Here is a 23,515-nt window from a genome sequence, read left to right as displayed (position 1 = left end):
TGTGGTTGGCAGAATACACTCCCTTGCAGTGGATGCAGAGGTGTATTTCTATACAAAGCACTGTAGGACAGGAAACCCAACTGCTTGCCACTGTCCAAGACTTCAAGCAAGAAAACCTTTGTCAAGTCTTTTGGCCCTTTATAACCCTCATACTCTTAATTCCTTTCTTTTCTTTCGAAGAAAATACAGAAGTGTATATACAGATCTCCTTAAAAAAGGTCTGTTCTATACAGCAAATAGAAGGCTTGGTTGTTTTTTGTTGTTTTTTTAATACAAACTGACTTAGCTTCGTCCCTTCCTAATTTCGTGCTGGGCTTTGGGGCAACTGCAGTTAAACAAGACCTTGAAGGGATTGCTTTATCTCCATCAGAAGAAGGATGAGTAAGTGTTGAAGAGGTGTAGTGTTAAAGGGATTATATACTGGGAACGAACCAAGTGTGTGCACTACCAGCTTGTAATGTGCCTCTGCTCATACATGCTGTTCTTTCCCGTTCTCAGGTTGGGGGTGGGAGTGGATCACGGTAACCACTCGCTCTTCAGAAATGTTTTAGCTAGCTGTTCAGCATGCTCAGAAGTCTCCCTGCTGAAGGCAGAAGCAGAGAGGACAGCTAATATTAGTGCTATTAGAGGTCTAAAGCTTTTAATGCAAAGAAGCTTTCAATCCTTTCTGTCGCTGCCTGGTAACTAATTCATTCAGCAGCCCTTATGCTGCATCTTTCCCTCTTGGCACCAAGTTGGTAGCAACTTACACTGTGGTGCTAAAGCTTTCTCCTCAACAGCTGAGTAGGGATAAGGAAGAGGATTGTGGCTACTCAAAACCAGCAGCTGCAATCCTTAGAAAAGAGCCCCAGTGTTAAAACACCTTGTCAGTACAGTAATTCCCGTGGCATTTCTATGCAATTACCTGTTGGCCGCATCCGCAGTAATATGAGCTGGAAATAATTCTGTCAGTTTCTGTTGGCAGCAGGACACAGAATAGATTTGAAGTTATCTAAAATATTCGCGTGTCTGGATTTAAAGAATAAATATGTTGTAATGAGCTCTCCAGGAGCTACAGTGAGTGTTACTGGTGGTTTTTTTTTCCCTCGTAAAACTCAGTGGCAAATGGATATAAAAGATAGCCAGACTGTTTCTGGTGAGAAGCTTTTGGAATTTGTTTGAGGCATTTCTAGACTAGTAATTAGTATGTCTGCTAATGCAGAGAAAAGGATGTTATTGGTGGAAGGGAGGTGCCAGTTTTAGATTGAGGTCTTTAATTAGGAAAGTGTTGGACCTTGGTACAGGTCAGTAGAAGGTGTTAAGTCTGGATCTGTAGGAAGTGGTTGAGTTTGCACCAGTCAGAGTAAGGGCTTAAGGGTTATATCAGTGTTAGGTCTCTGAGGAAATTGGGATTTTTTTCAGGTTTACATGTAGCTCTTCAAGTCCAGTGGTCTAAAAATCACCTCCATAGGCTCTTTCTGAGTTGGGAAGTGTTTGTTTTCAGTGCTGTGGTCTATGTAGTACATACGGTTCGTGATTTTAGAGAGGTCTGTGATTCTGCGGGGAGGAGGGAAGGATTTCACACCTGAAAATTCCCTTTTGTGAACTGCAAATTGTGCACAATGCATGGCATGTCCTTGTGCTGAAAGCATGTGTTGAAGGACCACTTGCCAGCACAGAGCACCTCGTACACAGCAATAGTTAGGTCAGCTGCTAGGGTAATCCTTTAGCTGCTTCCTGCTCGTGGGCTACCTCTTGCTGTGTTTCCCCATGCTGGCAATCTGAAGCTGGAGGCTGAAGGTGACCGACTTCTCTCTTCTCTGCCTCTTGTTCCTCCCACCCGCAGCACTGATGCAGGAGATAGCCCCGTGGGCACAACAGCCGCCACAAACCTGGAGCAGCCCCAGGTCATCCCATCGCAGGGTGACCTTCTGGGCGACCTTCTCAACCTGGACCTGGGACCCCCCGTCAACGTTCCCCAAGTGTCCTCCATGCAGATGGGTGCCGTGGACCTCCTGGGAGGAGGACTGGACAGCCTGGTAAGCAGCGTGCTCTTTACCTTCAGCTGATGTGAAATAATTGGAGCCGTGGTCATGTCTGCAAAGCCTTCACTTGTGCTTGCAGTGCTTGGATCCTTAAGCTCCCCAGTGCTGAGACCTAAAACTCCAACAGGATTTAAGCGGTACCAATTTTCAGCAGGTTTTCCTGCTTTAAAATGAATGTTGGTGCATGCAGTAGAATCCCTGCGCTCAGTGGGCATGTTTGTTTTCATGCTTTTTCTGCCTGTAGGAAAAAAACTAGAAAGTTGTTTTAAACATGTAAAGTGCAGCACTGTTTTGTAATTAGTCCTGACTCCCATTCAGGAGGGCGTTTGTTCCACCCCGTTCCCAACCCTATTGAATTTCAATGCAAAGCTCAGGGCTGCGGGCTGTAGCCCTGGATCATCCCATTTATATATTTTCCAGAGCGTGTCATGGTTTAGTATCAGTAATGTCTTAATTGCAGTTAGGTCGAGAGGGAAGCGCTCTGCACAGCCCTCCCCTTGCTGCAGCAGACACAGGGGGCATTCAGGGCCTAAAAGGGTCAGGCCCCGAGTATGAATGATCACACTGCATCTGCTCTGGGGTGAGAGCTGAGAACAAGCTGCAGTGAGACGATCTGCTAGTGAGGAGACCGCTGCAGCGGGGAGGAGCTGGGGGCTGTGGTCTTACAGAGGTGGCAGCCAGGAAGGGAGAAGTGGTCACCATCAGCCTGGGATGTGTTCAGCCTCGTGGCTCACCAGTGGGATAAGGAGTAGGCGAGCTGTGCTTGCACCATGTAACCCAGGTAAGACCACCCCAGTGAGCACAGCTGCGTGGGTTGCAGACCTGCAGTGGATTTGTTTCGCTTTGGTGTGAGGTTTGGCTTCCAGTGAGCAGGGCCAAGTTGTCTGTGTGTCTGTTTAGGTGTACTTGGGTTCTGAGAAGCAGGAGCAGCTGTAGGAACCCCACTGCACCGGATTCCTGTTTGCCAAAGACACTTTCTTATGCTGCCACAGTCTTATTAAAGCAGATGTTAAACACCTCTCCAGCTCTGGTGTTTCATGAGCTAATGAACTGGAAACAGGCTAACCCATAATGGCATTGGTGTTCGTGGAGCTCAGGCGTACTTCAGTCTGTGTGCCATCTGGGGGTCAGATGGCAGCTGGGGAATCTGCTTTTCTCCCAGGGATAGGGGACGAGGGCAGGTTTTCAGCCCGTGTTGCTGGGAATGCACAGCGCAGGGCAGTGACCTTTGCAGCCTTTGCTCTGCATTGCAAGAGCTGTAACTAAGAAACTGCAGAATCCTTAATTGTGCTGAGGCATCGCAGAAAACAGCAGCAATTCAAAATGACCAGGACTTAAATTTCTCTGTGCTGTCTTCCAACCTCTTTGTAGCCCTCCTTCCACCTCTTGTAGCCCGCTGTTCCTTGTTAGTATCAGAGGCAAATAAACGGACATGGCAGAAGGACTGAAGCTTGGTTTGGGGAAAATATTTCCCTATCAGTCAGCATTAATGGGCTTAATTCAGTGACCCACTTGGGCAGGAGAGCTGCTAGTTGAGATGATAGTAGGCTTTTACTTCATATTTTTCTCGAGCCTTAAATAAATGGGTGGGCTGTGGGGTGGTAGCTAACAAAGTGACTGTTTCTGGACAGGGGAGAAGTGGTGCCTGGGGCTGTGTGCACCAGTGCTGTCTCAGCTGCATTATTAGGTGGGGAGAGCACTAAACAAAACCCTGAATGATGATGTTCCCCCAGAATGCTTTCTGCTGGAGTTCTCTTGGATCAAATGTCCCATCTTCTTCTTATCCCTCACATGTACAGGCGAATTTTGTCCTGGTAAAGCTCTGTATTTCTCTGGCTTCTCATTCCCTAATGAGCCTGGTCTGTGTGCAAGTGAGTGAGATCTGCCTTTGTTTATTGCTGTGGACATGTGTTTAAAAAGAACCCAGCTGAGTTACCCTGAGCTGGAATTAACTACATTGCTCAGCAGCATCTCTGCGCTGCTTGGCCAGCCAAGGGGACCAGCACTTGGGTCTTAGGCAGGGTTGTGTAGGGACAAAAAGAGAGGCTCAGAATGCAGGTATGTGTGTGCCTGACTTGTAAATGTGGTGGGTGGGTGAGAGGTGTCCCCAGGAGCCCCCTGAAAGAAGGGCTGAGCTCCTCGCCCTTCCCCGGGAGCTAGAAATGGCCAGGGATGACGGGCATTTGCATTGTCAGGCAGTCAGTGGAGCTGGAGCTTGAAATAAGATCATCTTCCCCTGTCCTTATTGTGTTGCATTCAGGTTCCTGCTGGGGCAGCCCTTCCCTCTCTCTCTTCCAGATGGCTTAGCCGCACACTTTGTGTGTTATATCACTGCCTGACTCCCTCAGCGTTGGAGTCTCCTTCTCTGTTCCTCCTCAAGTACTTTTTCAAATGCATTTCATTCCTCTGCTTCGCTGGGAAGATTGAACACGGCACCCGTTCCCTTGCGTGGAGCGGTGTGAGAAGTCTCTCTCTCTTTGCTCAGACCAGAAGGAGTTTATTTCACTTTAGCTCCTTGTGCTGCAAGAAAGTAAGCCTGTTTGGTGCTGGATGGCGAGGCAGAGTCTTCCTCTGTGTGCACACTCCTCTGGTCTGTCTTTTCCCATCCCTCTTACCATCTTAGGAGTGTAAAGAAGGGTACTGGACCATGGGAGGGGGCTGATCTCAGGCAGCCCTGAGTGTTACCAACAGGACTTCGCCTGCAGTCCTTTTCACGACTCCGAGCGATGGAGTTTCTCTCACCCCTGCTGTCAGTCTTGGTTTTCTGCTCATCACAAGCATATCCCTTCTGGATCTCAGCTGACCAGAGAGGAACACGAGGTATTCAAATGCAGCAGATTTTCTGCATTATGCCTCTGGCACCATCCCTGCATACGAGTGGGGACGTACCTCAGATGACCTGTCAGAGCAGAGCAGTCTCAAGCCCTGCTTCCATTTTGCATGCAACTGCTTGAAAACCAGCTAAGACTCTCTGCTGCAGAGCAAGAAAATGGTTTGGGATGCGCTCGAGTTGATGTATGAAATCATGGGCTGTTCCTGCCATGGTGAGGTGGTGTCAGTACTGCGAGTGTCGCAAAGGCAGCTGAAGGTCTGGAAGAGGTTGCTGGCAGGCTCTCAGCCAGTGTCACATCCACTCAGTGTCATGGGTTGATCCCTTTGTATGCTCCACCAAATGGTTTGGGTTGGAAGGGACCTCAAAGATCATCTAGTTCCAAGCCCCCTGCCATGAGCAGGGACACCTCCCACTCGATCAGGTTGCTGGTTGCAGGTCTTGTATATTTGGTAACGCCTTCTTTTTGGGGAGGGGGTGTCTGTCCTCAGAAGGATGCTCTTGTAGCCAAAGTCCCGACAGGACTAACTGGGAAGATAACAGAAGCGTTAACTTCCACGGCACATGTCATTCAGCATTTGTTTCTTAAACCGTAGTGTTGTTTTCTTGCAAGCATTTGAAAGGAGGCAGCATGCTATAAAACTGGATGAACACCAGATTAACATTGTTTGCTTGAATTTTCCTCAGTATTGCTAGGTTCTTATTTCTATGGCCAGTGAGACTCCAGCTGCTTGAGAGGTTAATTTCTTTAGGGAATAACCAATATTTTATCTCCATAGCAAGTCCTGTAATAGGTATTAAATGTAACGTGCATATCGTGCGTGCACAGATGCTGAGCATGTGTTAACAATTTCAAAAAAAAAAAAGGGGCTTTTAGTACAAGAACAAGATATGCTTTGCTTTTAACCAGATCAGACTTGCTACACGACTTACAGAGAGCTGTTCTGCAGCGAACAGAGCCAGAACTGAGTATGCTCCACAGTGTGCCCCTCTCAACCCGCACAGCTCTTCTCCTCCTCGCTTCTGCTTACTTTTCTGTAAAATGCTGACCAAGGTCACTGTTACAAAGCTTGAGATCTCCAGCTCTGAAGCGTTACTCAGTGATAGCGGCCACTAACGTGGGAGAAGCAAAATTTGCTCGGACAGCAAGTTGCAGGATGCTGAGAGCTGGCCTTTGATGCTGCGTCCCCTTGCAGCAGGATCCCAGTGGCTACACTTCGTGCAGACTACAGGCAGCTCTCCAGCTCCTCGTTTGCTCTTGATGCAGTCCTACAAAGGGCACTGTAATAAGCTAGGGTCATTTTGTCTTTAAACCTTTTTGTGTGCTCGTTTGCACTGAAAATCCCAGGGCACGAGAGCTCTGCTGCCCGGCACACCGCGTGGCTCGCCGTGAGCCGAGCGTTTAACAGGAGCTGGGCGCTGTGGCAGGGAGCCAGAGGGGCTGGCTCGAAACTCGGAGGCAGAGCAGTAAATCTGTAGGAATGGACGGGCTTGGATTGTCTGTTATGTAAGGATTTTATTTAATACTCTACCCACTCATCTACAAGAGTATTATTGATTCAAGGCTGGCAGCTCGTGAGATTGATTTATGTCCCAAATTGTAAGGCTGTTTGATAAACACTGGATATCCACGTTCTGTAATATCCACGTGTTCTGTAATACCTGCGCTGCCGTGATCACTGCGGGCTGTTCTCGGTGGAGCTGCTGCCCTCTGTGTAATCAAGTTGGATGTTGGAGGTCTGACCCCAGCTGTCTCCCCTGCACGATTTCGGGCTGTGTCCCAGCACTCTGCTTACCCTGAAGTGTGATTTGGGGCTGGGAGCCGAGCATCACCTCGCCCTCTCTTGCGAGGCATCCCGGGCTCCAGGCTTGGCAGCCTGGGAAGAAATCCCTGCTTCTCCAGTCCCGAGTGCCTGCTGATCCCAGCGGCTGGGGAGCAGAGGCTACTGGTGTGATCCCTCCCAGTCCGACTGCTTTCAAGTGGAGAGGCCAAAGCTTGGCCTCCATGGACAGTGACCTGACTCGTTCAGGTTGGTTAGGGCCTCAGTGGTGTTTTATTCTGAAAACATGCTGCTGAATTATTTCACCTGCTCAGAGTAGGGAGCCTCACTTGGCTGTGGAAGCCCAACAGCAGCCCCCAGTCTGCCCTGGGTGCCAAATTCTTGTGCTGGCTCTGCAAGTGACTTGCTGTGTATAATCTTAAGAAAGTTGCTTCATTTACCTTTTCCTGGAACTACAGTGTGAGTGTGAGTATGGTAGCTCAGACCCAAAATCCATTTATGCAACGGATGTGATGCTTCCCCAGGGCTCTCCTCCAGCCTCCCACAATGATCTGAGCGTCTCCTTTCATCCAGGCTGTTCTGGTTTGATGAGCTACAAAGGACATCTGTTAGGATTTCTGACAAAGGGCACATGGCCGTTGCTGGAGCAGTGCTGATATGGAAAAGGAGCTCTTCTGGTGGGTCGCTCATTCATGTCTTACTAAAGGCTATGCGAGTTGCTACTGTAGTAGGACTGCTAGAGCTTTGGGGAGTTGCTTTTTTACACTTCAGAAAACCCAAATGGTTAGTATTTAATTTCATTTGCTGATGGAAATCATTCAGCAAGGCAAAGCATTAGCAGCAAAGCAAGTGCTACTGAAGCTGGTGGCTGCAGCGCCAGCAGTGTGACCTGTCCTCCACCACCTTTGGCGCAGAGCTGTCCTTGGTCTGGGCAGTTGTCCTGCTCTGCGAGCCTGCCTTGGCGGCACAAAAACAGACAAGAGGCAGAAAGCAAGGTACTGAAAATGTCTGTGTGAGAGCCACAGCCGAGTCTGCAACAAGATACCTGCAGCCCACCAGGAGGTCAGTCTGTGCACGGTCAGGCCTGCAGTTAAGAAGATGTCTTGAGCAGGATTAGCCCAGATCAAGTGACCTGCTAGCAGCTCTGCTCTCAGCTCGGGTCAGCCCTTCCACCTGATTTTTGTTCAGTAAGTGCCTGGTGTTCCTCTGTGAGATGTTCCTGAGTGCATGCCCTCAGCCAGCTCCTTGAGCTTAACTCTTGGTTTGGGGTGTGAGGGAGGGGGGAGGCAGCACTTGTCTCCTTTTAACCTGTGAATTACCGCTCCATGAAATGCGTAGCTGCTTGGAAAGCTCTGGCTGTGCTGCAGATGCAAGGCAACCTGGTCGCTGAGCCATGGTGGTTGCAGTGTCAGTCCCTGTCTCCTCTTTCCCATTATTTTTTGAAGCTCCAAATATCTCAGGTCGTGTTGCAGAAGGGATTGTAACTCTTCTGGATCACATGAACACTTCAGCAGAGTCACTTCATTATAAGCTACTGTTAAAATGCAAATAAACCCTTCTGATGCAGTAACTCCAGCAGTGCTGGAGTTCATAAGTCAGGATAACTGCACGCAGCAGCTGAAGTTGTGAGGCAGGTGCTCTCAGAGCAGAGCAGCCACGACGCCATCCGAGGCAACTAATGCGAAGTGAAGACACCGATGCGGGCTGGGAAGAGGTGCTGGTGCTGGTCCTGTTGATGCAGGGCAAGCCTGGCCTCTCCTGCAAATCCACGTGGCTGCTCGAGCACTGTCACGGCAGGGTGGTTTGGAGCTGTGGTGGGACTAAAGAAAACGCCCTGTTGAAGGGCTTTGTGTCAGGTGGCCAGGGCTCCATGTTCACCCCCTGCTTATCGCAGACAGAGGCTCTGTGCTCTTTACCAAGAGGTGAGCCTGCCAGCTTTGGGCTCGGGACTGGGGTTTTGTGGTGCTGCAAGCTCCCAACTCCAAGCTGCCCATTGACCCTGGACCATCCCGAGCTGGAGCAGCAGTCCTTCACCGCTCCGCATCACAGCAAGCACTCATCCCAGCAGGGCTCACAACAGCGCTGTCGTGGTCCTGTCCTCATGGCAATCTGCTCTCGTGGCAGGCAGGATCACAGCCTCCCTCCCTCAGGAGTGGCTGCCTAACGGATGAATGGAAACGATTAATCAGAGCCGCCAGCCCTTGGGAATTGGTTCAGCATCGCCTCACGCCTGACTAATATCTGCTTCTTCCCTTCTTCCCTTCTGCCTCTCACTACAGATGGGAGAAGACGCTCAGTGGGTAATTGGTTCCTGTTCCCTCTGTCTTCCTCCTTGCCTCGTACTCACGTCGCTGCTACCATCTCTTCCGCCTCTGGAGGTTGGAGGAAAGTTAGCTCCGAGGTGTCTTGGCGGACTGGGTGCTCGGCACCTGTAGTTTCTGAACCAGGTGCTGTGGGAGGGCAACAGGCAAGAAAGATGGGGAAAGAGACTTCTGTGCCACTGCGATGGGCAGCGCAGCCCAGACCTGGTGTGGAACATGTTGTATTCTTTATTTTTCCCCCTTAAATCTCTACGTAGATATGTTGTCACTTCTCCTTTCGCTGCCCAGGCAGAGCCAGCTCTGAAGCTGCCCGCCCCCTGGAGCTCGCTGTGCAGCCTCGTGCCACCCACCAGCAGTGCTCGGTCCTGAGCACAGGAGCCACGAGGGTGGCAGACCCCTGTGCGCAGACCCCCTGAGGAGCAGAGCTGGGCTGCAGCGGCAGCAGGTCAGAGCTTCCCGGCATCACCAAGAACTCTTCTTTTTACCATGAAGCAAAGATGCTGGGTGCAATCTAGGGATGTAAGGAGGCTTGTGATAAATTCTCTGAGCCAATGAATTTTTCCTCCTCCTTGTAGGGAGTGAGAGCTGGAGGCTTGACTCAGGGCAAGCAACAAATCCAGGTTCTACTCTTACCCCAAGGCTTGACAGCCAGGGAAAATGGAAGACCGACAGATAGCTTGAGGAACGTCATAAGTCTCTCCTTCCCTTGCTTGCAGTGAGCACACGGAGATACCAGTGTAGAGGTTTCTTCAAGGCTGGATTCCTAACCTGCAGCCTCTTGTGAGTGTAGTAGGAAATGGTAGAACAGTTAACATCTGGCTCGATTATGCAGAATTATTCCGTCATTTCCATAATACCCTTTGTAAAATGCTTGCTGCTTGATAAACCAGTCTTTTTCCTGCCTCAGACAACAGTACCAGAAATCCTCCATGCATACAGTCATCTGGAAATGGACTGGATTATTTACAGGTTTTTTTCCTCTGGACTTCACTGCCTGTCAGCATAAAGTGTGAAGTTCATCTGTGTGCAAGACTGTGAATAGAGATGAGGTGTAATAGATGCATTTATTACTCCTTAGTGAGCCAGTAACAAGGTGTAAATGATCTGATCTATTCATCTAAAAACATCTTGGCTGAAGAGCAGTCTGTAGAACAAAACTGTGCTCTGCCAGGCTCTCTCAGTCAGAGACCTGACAGTGTAATCAGTGCTATTTTACAAGCTCGGTATTAATTGGATTTGAATCTTCTGGCTGGCTTTCTTTGGTCCAATTGATCCTTCTTTTGACTTTGGAATCGCTCTCTCTTATCTGTCATCTAAGTAAGCGAAGAAAAACTGGACTCGTGCACTGCCCTGCCACAGGCAGCGAGAGGCTGGGGCTGTGTGCGGGGAGGTGGCTGTTGCAGACAATGAGGGACCTCCTATAAAATTCCCCATGACCTCAGGTAGGGATAAACTGAGACCCACAGTGGGGAAAAAAAAAGGAAAAATCCCTCACCCCCCGGTCTCACTTCTTCCTACACACGTCATCAGGGCATGATCCATGTCTGAACGTGACAAAAAGCTGCGCTAGGCAAAAAGTGCTGCGGTCTCCTGAGCAAGAGCCTAGGACACAGTCCTGGAGATGTCTCTGTAGTGAGTAACTGCTGCAGGTCTGTGCTTGCTCTCCTGGCTATCAGTCACCTGTCGAGTGCCTTATAAATACTCACGGGAGTGATGTTGTACCCGCCAACAGCACTTGTAGCCAGGTTTGGCGTCTGTCCTGAGCACTGAAATCTCTCAAGTGCCTGGAATGGTGCGGATGTTTAAAAAATGGGCTTTGTCACTGAGAAAGTGGTTCAGGTGCTTTGCAAAGAGAGTTCATGGTAGGACAGCTGCAGGACAGCCTGGGAGACGGGCTCTAGAGAGGTTATAGTGTTCATGGAGGACGTGCAGGTGGTTTCAGCAGCTGTTCCAATTGCCTCCAAATGTGTCTGTGCAGCTCAGCAGAGACCATTACTGAAATACCCCAGTGCGCTGCCAGGTCTCCACGATTCAGGTGGCCCATTAGGTTAGGAGGCTGCTTTTGCCTTCCCCAAGGGAGGGGCAGCAGTCTTCAAAGGGCAAACAAAGCTCATCTAAATGGGCTTTAGTGAGAGCAGCTACGGTGAGAGCAGCTACGTTCCCTTCCCTTTGTTCCTGGTCATTGAGAAGAGCCGCGTGGCAGCGAGGCGCATTGTGGTTTTGCCATCCTTCGGAGCTGTTCCCTCGAAAAATAAAGCGTTCAGGAAGCGAGCTTCCTGTCAGGTTTATTTTTATTCCCTTTCACAGTTACCCCACTGGGTTTTGTAGAGCTGCTCAGGACTGCTGGCAGCCAGCATTGTGGGCTGGAGGAGAAGCGCTGATGCGTGAAACGTGGCGGATTGCGCAGGCTGTGGGGCAGATGACAGGCGCACGAGGGAGTGAGGGTTTGGTTTTATTAACCTGGCAAACGCTCCTCCTTTCTGCAGCTAGGTGTAGGGGGTACTTCTCCAAACAGCTCTGCTCACAAAACAGCTGAAAAAAGCCCCTCTGTTCCCTGTGCTTTCCCATCATTGCATTTCTGTCTGTCCTGTACGTGGCCGGCGAGGGAGACGTGCTCGCAGCGGTGCAGCCGAGCGAGCTCTGCTCCGGCCGTCTGACCCTCGGCTTAAATGAACTCGGTCTTTCTCTCCTCTCTCTCCTTCTCTCTTTCAGCTTGGCAGTGACCTTGGCGGGGGCATTGGAGGAAGTCCGGCAGTAAGTGCCATTCCGTTTTTTTCCCCAACTTAAAAAGCTGCTCAGAGCTCGGGGTTTCTAAACCCAACCTTACCCATTATGTGCAGGAAGATGCTCAAATCCCTTCAGAGATTTGAAAATGGACGACTGGAGCCAAAACCCAAAGGTCCCAACCTATGTTGCTTTGAGTCAAGCTGTCACCTGGGCTCTCCTAAGAGCAGCCAAGGCCAGAGCTGTTGACTCTGCTTAGCTCTTCTCTCTCAGAGCTTTTAGTTTGAGCACCAGCATTAACATTTTGGTACCCCCAATCCACGTGCAACTGCTTTGGCAGCTGAAAGGCCAAAGGTGCTAACTTGTCTGCTCATACAGCCTGTTCTGTTGTAACCCTAACCCAGCGTCACCATGGGCTTGTCAGAACTGAGTAGCTTTTCTCCTCCCAAAAGCCACTTACAACTTTTCCTGGACATCAGGATCCCATAGAGGTGCTCTGAGCTTTCCTACCACGCACGGTCAGCGCTGCGCTCTGCCTGCCACCGGCTTCCTTTTCTGTGCCTGTGCTCTGAGAGTGTCCTAGTGCCTTGAGCGCTTGCCCAGGATATGGGAGACTTTCAGGCTGCTTCAAAGCGCCCTTGGCTTCAAATGCATATCGGCTTCTTTCAGGAAAGCATTAGAAAATGATGCAAAATGGCTTGGAGACACAGCAGGCAGGAGGGAGTGTGCCTCCAACCCATGGTCAAAAGCAATCTCCCAGGGAAAGCTCCAGTCCCTCCTCCTAGCACTGTGTAGCCAGTAATTCAATGAGAAAAGCATACTCAGTTCTGGAAGGAGGGCCCTTGAAACACTTCTTGTGGCTGCAGTCATTCTCTCTGCTCCTTTCCCTGTGACTCTTGCATTCCTGTCTAACTTCGGCATGAGGGCAGAGGAGAGCCTGTGGCACGGTTTGCCTGTAGCCCCCAGGCAGCACGCTCCAGAACATTGGAGATGTTTACTCTGCAGAGATCACACCTCCAAAGTCAGGTTTCTGCTTTCCTGGGCCAGCATAAACCCACCACCCAGTTCCCTAAAACCACCACTCCTCCCTGTCCAAAGGGTTGGTTGTAAAACGCCCTCTCAGGTAGGTTCCCAAGGACAGAATAGGAGTGAGATCTCAGACCCAGCACCAGTATTTCCTGCTGCCTGCCTTGGTCGTTCTGCCTGTTCTGGGCTGCTGACTGGTGAATCCTGTCCTCAAGCACTTAATTCTTCCTGCTCACAGTAAGACAACTTGGAAGTGTAACTTGGGTGTTATCGTCCCCCTAGGAGCTGGGCACCTGAGGATTAATGTCCCAAGTTTGGTGTCCTCTTTGAAGTCCAGGGGGAAGGATTGCCCTTGTTACAGAAATGTTGTCCCCAGGCAGGCAGAGACCGCTGGTTCTGCTTCATGCAATGGACCTTTTGAACCACAGTGCTAAGAATGCAGAGCTCTTGCTTTGGGTGGGAGTACACGATATAGTTTTGCCTCCCTTTCTATCTCTGGATATGCAAAATCTTGCAGATTCCCGAAGACTGGTACAATTGAGGGAAGATTTGAAGCATCTTGTCTTTTCCCCGGGCTTATGTGGGGCAGGTCCATAAAACACACTGTCTTTTTAGGAAGGAGCAATGGAGAAGAAAGATTTCTCTATGGTGGGAATAGATTACTGAAACTATAAAATGATGCAAAAGCTATTGCATGTTTGAGGTGACAGCCAAGCGTAGGGGTTAGTTGCCAAGAGCTTTCGAATTCAAATGCATTATTTAGCACTATTGATAATTCTGCAGGGAAGCTGCAAACGGCTTTAAAATATTTAGGATTTTGCCCAAGTTCATGCTTTATTTAATAAATAGTGTTCTTCATATGTGATGTTAATGGGTGCCTGTTCTTTTTAACCCCTCCAGGTGGGGCAGACCTACATTCCCTCTTCTGTGCCAGCCACCTTTGCCCCTTCACCCACCCCAGCTGTGGTGAGCAGTGGACTCAACGATCTCTTCGAACTCTCGTCTGGTATAGGCATGGCTCCTGGAGGATATGTGGCTCCAAAGTCTGTACGTAAGGGAAAAGAACAACCTCAGTATGTTGCCATACCTTGGGCTACAGGGACTGAAACTGCTCACATGTCCCCTCAGTTGTTGGTCTCAGGTGCTATCGGGGCATCTTTGTTCAATTCTTTTGCATTATATTTGCCCTAGGTTTTTCCTGGACAGAGTAGTGGTTTGTAGGAGACAGTATTAGTTACATGCTTCTGGTTTGTTTTTTGTTGTTATTTTTTTTTCCCACAAATATTATTTGGGAATCCAGAATACAAACAGCTAATAGTATTGGCCCTGTGGTTTTATTTGGTACAAACTTTAGTATCGTCCTGCCTCTAATAGCCCAACAAATCCTTGGAGAAGCCTGTCCATCAGTAGACATGGTAAGTCTCCCATTAGTGTGATGGACACAAGCTTTCACTGTTTCTTGTGCACACCAATATTATATTTAAATTCCTACGTGAATGCTGTGAACAAATATGCATTAGGAGCAGCAAGCTAATTTCTCGTTGGTGAGCTTGATCCTTTCAGCACCCCACATTGTATCTTCCTTGTAGTTTCTTTAGCGTCTGTGGGCTTAATGTGCCAAGGTAGCAGGATTTCCTAACTGAAGACTTTTCTGTTAGGAAAACTGTGCTTGTTTGTCTTCAGGCTATACTTCTCATGCTGAGTGAGATCTCCTGTGTTCCAGGTTTGGTTGCCTGCAGTGAAAGCTAAAGGATTGGAGATCTCCGGCACATTCAGTCACAGGCAGGGGCACATCTACATGGAGATGAACTTCACCAACAAGGCTTTGCAGCACATGACTGACTTTGCCATTCAGTTCAACAAGAACAGGTAAGAAATCAATACACTTTGTCTGCTATCGTAAAAAAGCTTGCACGTTCCTATGACAGGAGTCTGTCTGCACTGCTAGATACTGCTACCTTTTACGTGGGTGTGTAATACAGTCCTGGAAACAGCTGGGTGATACAGCCTGAACTCTCCATCCCACCACAGTTGTGTGAGAGAGATGAAAACACAAACTGATAAATCCATGGTGTTTTTCAGTTGTCCTGGTACTGCAGCCTTCCTCCATCGAGGAAACAGGCAGGAGATGGTCCCATCATTCTCCTAGCTTTGAAGCAGCATCTTCCCCATTTAATCTCTGCAGAGTTTTAAAGCCACCTCTTGAGTTGTTAGGCAGGTTAGTGGTTTTATAGCCAGTAAGTGCCCTAAGGAAAGCGAGAGCATAAACAGGAAAGCATTTGAGCTGCACAAGTACCAATCCCAAATGACTTTACCTCCTGACTTAATTGCTGTGCTGCCCCTCAAACTGTCTGGAAGTACAGGTCTCATTATAAAGCTATTTGTCAATGAAGAAGTTGCAAGGTAAGAGCCTACGGCACATGTTTTTCCAGTAATTGGCAGCAAAATGACTTTGTCAGAAGGAACAGCCACTTCAGTGTTTAGAATATACAAATTGTTCTCGGAAATGCATCCTAGCCAAGAGATGTGACATGGCAGTGCAACCCCAGTGTCTTCCCATAAGTATCCTTCCCAGTCACAGAGCATGTAGCGTGCTTTGTTGTGGATTGTTGTGAGCAGTGCATTGAGGATTGGGCTGATTCTTATCAAGGCTGTAAGGAGTATCTTGTGATCCCTTCACAGGAAAAGGGTTCTCTGTAATGAAAGTCCACTGAAACCATCTCTTTAATATCACTGTTAGCCTTGCAAATTTGGGATTTCTTGGGACGAATAATATTTACTTACAAAAGACATTATGCTGCGTAACTCTTAGTAAATGTTCTCCCTGGACTGCTGTATTTTCTGGAGAGTTTTTGTTAAGCTGCTATATGCAAATGTTTCATGCAAATTGGCCTGGGAAAAAAAGGCATTTTGCGTTTGATTTTTCCCTATACATCAAGCTGTGTTCTAGCCACACCTACGTGGTGCTTCTCAAGGATGCAAGTTTAAATACTGCACAGGAAAAAAGCAGTTCCTTCTTTTGCAGCATATCAGCACACACTTTGTATATAATCTACTACTATTTACTCTTCTACAAACACTTTTCTCGTGTCACCATTTTCCACTGTGTCTGTGTTGGAAAGAGCTGCGGTGGACTGGCTCTGGGTTTAACTGTTAAGGCTTGTGATTGGGAAGTTTCTGTTCCTGCTGCTACTAATCGCCTTCACTGCAGTCTTGGGATAAAGCATGGAGGGGGGGGGGGAAAGCTAGAGCTCTAGTGTGCCGTAATGTCACGGCCACTTAGTAGGAAAATGCAACTTTCTTTCCCTTCAGAGAAGAAGGAAAAACACTAGGGCTTTTGTCTCCCAAGGTGAAACAGCTGCAGAAAGCAAATCACATGGCTAGGCCCTTGCTGACAGCGTTCTCTTTTCAGCTCCCAAGAGCTGAAAACTGAGGAGAACCAAGAATGGTGCATCTGCTGGTTTCAGAAGGAGTGACATACCCAGTACATGTGCAGCTGGCTTTGTGCAAAGACACAATCAGTTTTCAGTGCCTGAAATAAAAGTCCACACCTATACATCTTTGTTCCTATAAGTGCTCTATCACCTCTGAGTTAATGTGAGTACTGCTAAAGAGAAACACGATCAGAAGTAGGCACCCGAAGTATCTTATGCATCTGCACTTCCACGTGCTTTTGAAAAGAAGCCCTGACATTGTACAGACATGTTACGCTAGATGTTAGCTACTTTTCCTCTTCTCTACACTAAGCAGAGGTGCCTGTGGAATTAAGTGCCACTTGGACTTAAGAGGCAAGCAAACATTTGCTTTGCTGTGGTGTGTGTCCCCAGCTGAAAGAGTCTCAAACTAAGCAATAGAGCCAGGATTAAGTCCAGGCACTGCCATTGGGGACCAGACCGCCAGCTCGTTGATTTATTTGTTCTGCAGTGCTCTGTTACAAACCACATATTCCTCCTTGCTTATGTATTTGTTTCTGTATCAGCTTCAGTTCCTTCTTCCATAGCTCCCAATAATAAACAGCCATGCGGTGTGTGATGTACTCCACTCCTAGTGTCCTGCAGCTCTTCAAGAGAGAGCCCAGAGGCCTGAGCCTGCTTCCTCCTTCTGAGTTCAAATGCCACTCCTTGCTGTGCAGTCTGCTGCTCAGCGCACAGTCTATTGTCATGCAGGTGATTGAACTGTTCCCAGATGCTGCTCCCCTGAGCAGGATGTGCACATTGTCAGGGAGACCGCCCTGGTTCACATTTCTCTGCTTTGTCCTGCTTTGAGTATCTGCTGTGGTGCAGTCAGCTGTGTTCCTTTTCCTGGAGTAATAGCTAGGGCAGCTCAGGAGAGGGCAGGTGAGCCAGCTCGTGCTTGGCAAAAAGGTGTAGAGGTGTTGTCCTCATAAAGTCAGTCTGGGGCTCTTCAGAAATGCAGTACTGCTGTCATCACCTCTGCTTTTCTCTTGCACAGCTTCGGAGTCATCCCGAGCACCCCGTTGGCCATTCACACACCTCTGATGCCAAACCAAAGCATTGATGTCTCCCTGCCCCTCAATACCCTGGGACCAGTCATGAAAATGGAGCCTCTGAACAACCTCCAGGTAAGAATTGCCCCTTCTGGGCTGGGGGAAGATCAGCTGCTCAGCCTGTTTTGTTTCTCCCAACACAATGTAGTAAGACTCTAAAAAACAAAATCCGGTGCATATAGGGTAACCAGGCAAAACCAGAAGGTTATACAGATGTGGGCTGTGAGTCTGGCCAAAACTTCTTCCTGTTCCTTCCTCTGAAGCAGATTTCTTGAATTTTGTTACTTGCCTTTTCAAGTGCTTCAAAGCCAGTGCTTGTATCTGTGTAAGGTCTATGTCTGCTCCAGCAACACATTTGTGTAAATATGTCATGAGGTTTGGTTGGGCTTATGAACTGGAGCTGGTGTGAACAGAGTGACCACATCCCTGTGGTGGAGCGGGCAGTGAGAAATACCAGCAAGGACTGAGGCAATTAAAGGAGTTGCAGAAAAGATGGCAACTGCCATGTGATCAGTATTTCTCTAGTGCTCTTAATTTCCAGGTGCTCTACAAAGGCATTGGCATATCCTTGCCTCCAGATAGATGAAGCCAAAGCAAACAAGATGTTTCCCGTGAAAGGCAGGGGAGAAGTGACATAAGCAGTGAACGTTTCATTAATGAGGCTGTTGTGTGCACACTGGGGACAGCATTCCATAAAATAGGCTTTTTATCAGATGTCGCTGCCGTAGGCAAGAAAGACCAGGGAGTTATTCCCCCCTGTTTGGACCTGGGGCTGTCTGTGTCAGTACTCGCATGCCTCAAGGGCAGTGGTCCTGCACAGGCTGCTGTAGCTGAAGCACTTGTTGGGCAGACACGGTCCTCACCTGGAAGGATTCTGTCCCCACTGCTGTCTCCTGCAGCTGCTCTGGAGTTGGACTCCATGACTGTCCCTGCTCTGTGTAGGTGGGTCCTCCAAGATGCTTTTCCCAGTATCCAGTTAACGTGCACTGCAGCACGTCTCGCTTGCCTCATGCCTACAGGAGAAGGGAACTAGGCTGGGTTCCTGTAACGTAGCAGTCCATAGAGGGGAATATTTTGAAGCAGCTCATTCTCTTTTTAGATTGAGAATGCAATGAAAGTTACTATTTATTCTGCCTGAGCAACTGTTTTTTTCCCCTACTCTTGACTTCCATTCTGGGGCTTATGACTTATTGATGAGTCTTTGGGCAAACAGCTTGAAATAGCTTCTCTGGCGCTCAAACGAGCAGTCCTACACTCAACTCTGAGCTCAGTCATGCGACTGGGGGAGCATGCGGACAGGGAGGGAATTACATGTGCTTCAGCGGGCTCTTCTGCCTTATGGAAGAGCTGGATTCCCTCTGCATCCATGTCACGAGGATGCATTGCATCGCTGCCTCTGGGTCAGCTGATGTGAACTCCACCACTTGCTCTGAAGGGAGCAGAAGTCTAGATGACGTGATCTGCCTCCATAACACGAGAGGCGCTCTCAATGAAGCATTCTCAAGTTGCTGCTTCCTTTGATCAGGAAGGAAGTGAAGTATTTGGGTTATTAAATCTCTAAAGGAATCAGAACGCAGTTTCTTGTAGCTTCTTCTGCTAGAACAAAGCGAAGAGAAAACATGCAAGGAAACCTCCAGCTACCTTATATTGAGACAGCAGAGCATTCATTAGTGCCAGACTTAGCTGCTAATTTGCTAGCTCCTCATTGCCATAGAAGTTGGCTGCCCTTTTACAATTAGGGAAGCTGCCATATGGAGTAATAGTATATTTCTCTGCAAAGAGTTGAATCATGATAGCAGATGCCAAGTTAAAAAGAGCACTCCCCTTACTTTCCTGACAGCAGTGGGTTTGATGGAGATCTGTCATTGCCCTGACAGCCAAGGCTCTGGGTTTGTTTTGTGAGTTCATGTAAAAATTATCTGTCTTGAAACATTCAGAAATCATTTTGGTGACCTACTTAGGGAACAATTTATAGCACAATATAGGAGTAGAGAATACAAATGTCCCTGTATTCATTGAAGAACCAAAACACTCATCAAGCTGAATTTGCTTAATGCAGTTTTTCTGAGCTGGGGAACATTGAAGTAGATTCAGGGCTGGTTTGAACCTGGGGACCTTCTGTTCATCTCCTATTCCGGTGGGGCTTTTTCTGTTTTAGTAACAAGAAAAATAAGTCCTCAAGTAACCAAACTGATAGCTTTCAACTTTTTGTCATGTTAATTAAGAACTTCAAAAGCTAGTTGTACATTCCTTAGGCAACTATTTCGGAAGTAATGAACTCAAGTCTTGTTCAGGTTATTTTTATTACCGTTTCTAATCTTTCACCCTGTACAGCTGGTTTAATCTTAACACTTATAATCATGGGAAGGAACTAAAATATTTGACAAGTTAACAAAAAGCCCTTTTTACAAGAAGATGAAGGCTGAAATATTTTCAGGAGTTTATGTAGGTAAAATATAACTACGGTTCCCAACTAAACAGTCATCTGTGTGCCAGTTGTCTTGCATCTTGTGATAACGAAGAGCAGACTGCTCCCTCCCATCCCAACACAGCGATGCTAATTTTCTTGACCCATTGAGATCAAGATTCAGGTTCAACACCTAGTCAAGCAATAATTTATTCAAAGGATAAGGCCAAAGTTGGACTGGGCACAGCACTGAATTCTCAAAGAGGAAAATGGGTTCTGAAATTGGATTTTACATTGGTGAGGAACAGTAATTCTTTCCGGATGGTTCTTGGTCTTAAAGCAAAATTTGGAATAAGAAAATGCCTGGAATTAGAGCCCTCTTATGCTACCGCGGTTCCTAATAAATGGCCTTTCAAGGGTTGTGAAATGCTATGAAGTCAGAATACGCTATTTGTTCATTTGTGTACACAAAAATTGCTCCCATAACCGTGGGAAAGGGAGAAGTGGAGCCAGCCTGCTGAGTTTCTGAGACCAAGCCTGGCCTGTCATGTCACAAGGCTGATAATCTCTTTTGTGAGATGGTAACTACTTGCAGGAGTCAATACAATCAAAAACAAGCTGCAGGGACCCCCGGAGCTGTAGAGAGGCTGAGCCTGGAGCATTGCTGTTCTCTTGGGATAAACATTCAAAATTGACAATCAGTGCGTTGCGTTCCCCTGTGTTACCTGCTGTCAGCTACCAGGGCTGGTAGTTGCAGCTACCGAACACACAACTGAAAGAAGCACAGCTTCAGTTTTCCAAAATGCCCATAAAATGTTTTGGACTGGACTGGCAAGCACAGAAAGGGATGATCTGCCTGCTGCATTTCTTCCTGGAAAGTGACACTTGGAAATACAGACCTCTCCCTTGCTGCTAAGCAGTGTGAGGTGCAGAACGTTTGTATTTCTTCCAGTGACTTTGGCAAAGCATTATTTCCGTAAAGGCAGATGAAGGTACAACTTTTCTCAATGAGAAAAGATCAGTCATGCTAACACACCAGATCGTACTTACCCTTCCAAGCTCAGCTCTGCTCTAACTCCTCACCTGTGCTCCTCCGCTCTGCGGTTTCTCACTGGCAGTGCAGAGCTGTTGGAGCTCTCATTCACGAGAAGTGTTAATGCATCTTGGGTCACAAATGCAGAGCCCTCAGCACGTGGCAACGGATTTCACACTATCACTTCTCCATGAAAACAAGGCTGAGAACTGGCATGAGCAGCGAGTCCAGACTAGATGTCATTGTCTTTGGAGCCCGCTTGATAAATAGCATGATACCTGCCTGCGTGAGCTGTGTCAAGCTCACTGGACCAACCATCAACAGCCCTGGGTAGTTAAAAATGGAAGGTGTTTATTTGGGTTTGTTGCCTGGATTTTTTTTTCAACAGCCTTTACAAGCAAGAGTTTTATTCCAGCGTAGAGGAGAACCCCCGGCAGGCTCTCAGAAGTAACACTCACATCATGGCTCGACATCTGCAGCAAGCTCCTAGCTCAGCTGTGGGAAGCTGCTGGTTGCTGATTGAGGACAGGTCTGGCACATGGTGCAGCACGTTTTATCAAATGTGTGTTTTGAATTTCTCGTCCAGCCAGGCACACGTGAGTGTGCAGCCCTCCCCCAGTAACTCGCTGTTCTGACCATTGACGTAAGCGACGTGCCTGCAGCCGGCCAAGGGCGCAGCACCCAGCCTGGCCGTGCACGCACAGCTCCACTGCCCAGGCTCGGGACTTGTGCCTGTAGGTAGAGCATGAGGCTGGCAGCGGCTGTCAAGCGCCTATAGATCCTGAGAACCCGACCTGTCAAACAAAATGAAGCGAGACAGTGAGCACTCCCTGGAGGCATCTGACAGCCAGAGCAGCAGACTGTCACAGAATAAACCATGACCTTGTGCTGGCAGAGGTAAAATAAATAAATAAATAAAATAAAAGACTCTGCAGAGTAGAGTTCTCGCTTTTAACAGTTTGGCTGTTACCAGGCTCTAAAGCAAAACCAAACTTGAAGTAAATCCTTAATTTAGTGTAGGTGCTAATGGGATTCCAAGTGGGTATGTTGCGTACTTGCTGCTGATGGAAAGCATCTGTGTTGCTTTCAGACTTGACTTTGAAAGTTGGTTCTTACACTCAAGTCTGGGATTTAAAGTGTCAGAAACCTATGTTATTGAAGAAAATAACTCAGCGTTGTTCTTATGAGGTACTTCTTCCCCAAAATACCATATGTTGGCCATCAGAGCATTGCACTACAAGGAGGGAAGCCAGAAGGGTAGGGCGATCATGCTGCAAGGTGAGCTAATATGTTCCAGGGGTTACTTTTATGAGTACTGTTTCCTTTAGTCAGATGGTCACAAACAAGATGTAAGTAATTGGGAGCCCTGTGCCAATTTCTAGTGTTTTCAGACCTTTTCAGCAGCGAAGCATCACAGGAAAATCTGGCACCTTTTGACTTTTATCCCTCAGAAGCTTTGTAGTCTGCTTGACTAAATTCACAAGGTAGTAATCTTTTTCTTCTTTCAAAAAGATTGCAGATGGAAAGCCATTTTGATTCAAAATGCTTCTGTTTAAACTCTCAAATGTCTGAGGCTGGAAGTCTTGTTAAAGATTTAATAGTTCAAGTGCGGGTCGACAGGTTAAAGCTGCAAAGCCCCAGGCAAAGTTAGTCTGGACTGGAGAATTTATTGAACGTGAGTGGAGGTTCCTTTCAAGCATGTCAAACCTGGAGAGACTTCTCAGTTACTGATACCACTTCAAATGTCATTGATTGTCTTAGGCCCGTGCTCTCACCTAAGGAGCACTGGATTTTTTTGGCACGTGCCTGCTGTTAGCTGCTTGGTTTCCCACAGGCACTGCTCTGGATCTGCTTTCTGCCTGAGGTTGCTTTTGTAGCCCATCAAGTGGCATTGGATGCTCCTCGTGTGGCAGTGCAGAGGCTGAGACACGACCCTAGACAGCTGTTAGCAGCTGGCAGAGCCTCTTAGCCACTTCGTGGTATGTCTTCCCCTGCCCACGTATCTGCAGGTTTCTGTGCCTGGACCTCATCTGGGGAACCACGGTGCGTGCCTGGCTGCTCTGAGAAGTGCGTGGTGTTTCGTGCTGGAAGCTAGTCTTGGAGAGCTTACCCATCTTGCCCCAGTGCTATAGGTTTTGGGAGGCTGCATCGTTTTCCTTTCCTGTTTGCAAAAATTATTTGTAACAGCTGATTCCTGCATCATTACAGATGCCTGCGAGGCGACATGGGATGTCGTTGCTCAATCCAGCGATGCAGTTTGGGGGGGAAGGCTGATGTGTGGCTTGCTGTGCTTTGCTGGGAAGAAATTACACTTCAGAGCATCTTAATTGTGTAGTTCTCCTGAGTACAGCCAAAGCAGCTTACTCAGTATGTTTCTGCAGAGTTGAGAAGCAGGTCAGCAGATACCTTTTTATAGCATTTTTGGAACTGCAGGGACAGGGTTAGCATATTAATTTGGTGTGAGCCTCTAGAACCGTGACTAGAGAGAAGGCACTGCTTCCCAGCCCCTCTTGTAAGGAACCTCTGTTGTATGGCAACAACAATTAGCTACAAAAGCTAAGTAATCTCTGTTGTTCTAAGGCAAAGCAATTAATCATTAAATCAGATTTGGGAGAGATCTTAGGTCACGCAGCCTAGACCCTGCTCTGCTTTGTTGTTTTGCTACAGTACCTCTTACTGAGAGCGTTGTCAAGGCTCGTTTTAAATACTTCAGGCACACTGGAGCTTCTCTCTCCATCAGGAGAATTTTGTGCTGCTTAATAATTCTCACTATCAAATTTTCCCAGACGTTTAGCTTAAATTTTCACTCTTCTGGCTTATCTCCATGTCTGTTGTTTCCAAGCATAGCATCTCGAATGGCCA

At 48.0% G+C, this 23,515-nt stretch overlaps 1 protein-coding gene across 6 annotated transcripts in view; it reads left to right on the top strand.

Moving 5' to 3' along the window:
* AP2B1 (adaptor related protein complex 2 subunit beta 1) overlaps positions 1-23,515 on the top strand; it is an 82,867-nt gene that overhangs the window by 47,049 nt on the left and 12,303 nt on the right. For 4 of the 6 annotated variants that reach the window (XM_050714716.1, XM_035559072.1, XM_050714715.1 and 1 more), the window contains 4 exons: positions 1,826-2,018; positions 13,607-13,753; positions 14,430-14,575; positions 17,159-17,288. In XM_050714716.1, coding sequence (XP_050570673.1) covers positions 1,826-2,018; positions 13,607-13,753; positions 14,430-14,575; positions 17,159-17,288 — 616 coding nt within the window. Of the gene's footprint in view, positions 1-1,825; positions 2,019-11,668; positions 11,711-13,606; positions 13,754-14,429; positions 14,576-17,158; positions 17,289-23,515 lie in introns of all 6 variants that reach the window. The other 2 variants (XM_035559070.2, XM_035559071.2) reach the window with 1 other exon arrangement.

Source organism: Cygnus atratus, chromosome 20 (assembly GCF_013377495.2).
Source record: "Cygnus atratus isolate AKBS03 ecotype Queensland, Australia chromosome 20, CAtr_DNAZoo_HiC_assembly, whole genome shotgun sequence".
Classification (NCBI taxonomy): Eukaryota; Metazoa; Chordata; class Aves; order Anseriformes; family Anatidae; genus Cygnus; species Cygnus atratus.
Note: the sequence above shows the minus strand (reverse complement) of the source record. Positions and strands in the feature narration are given on the sequence as shown.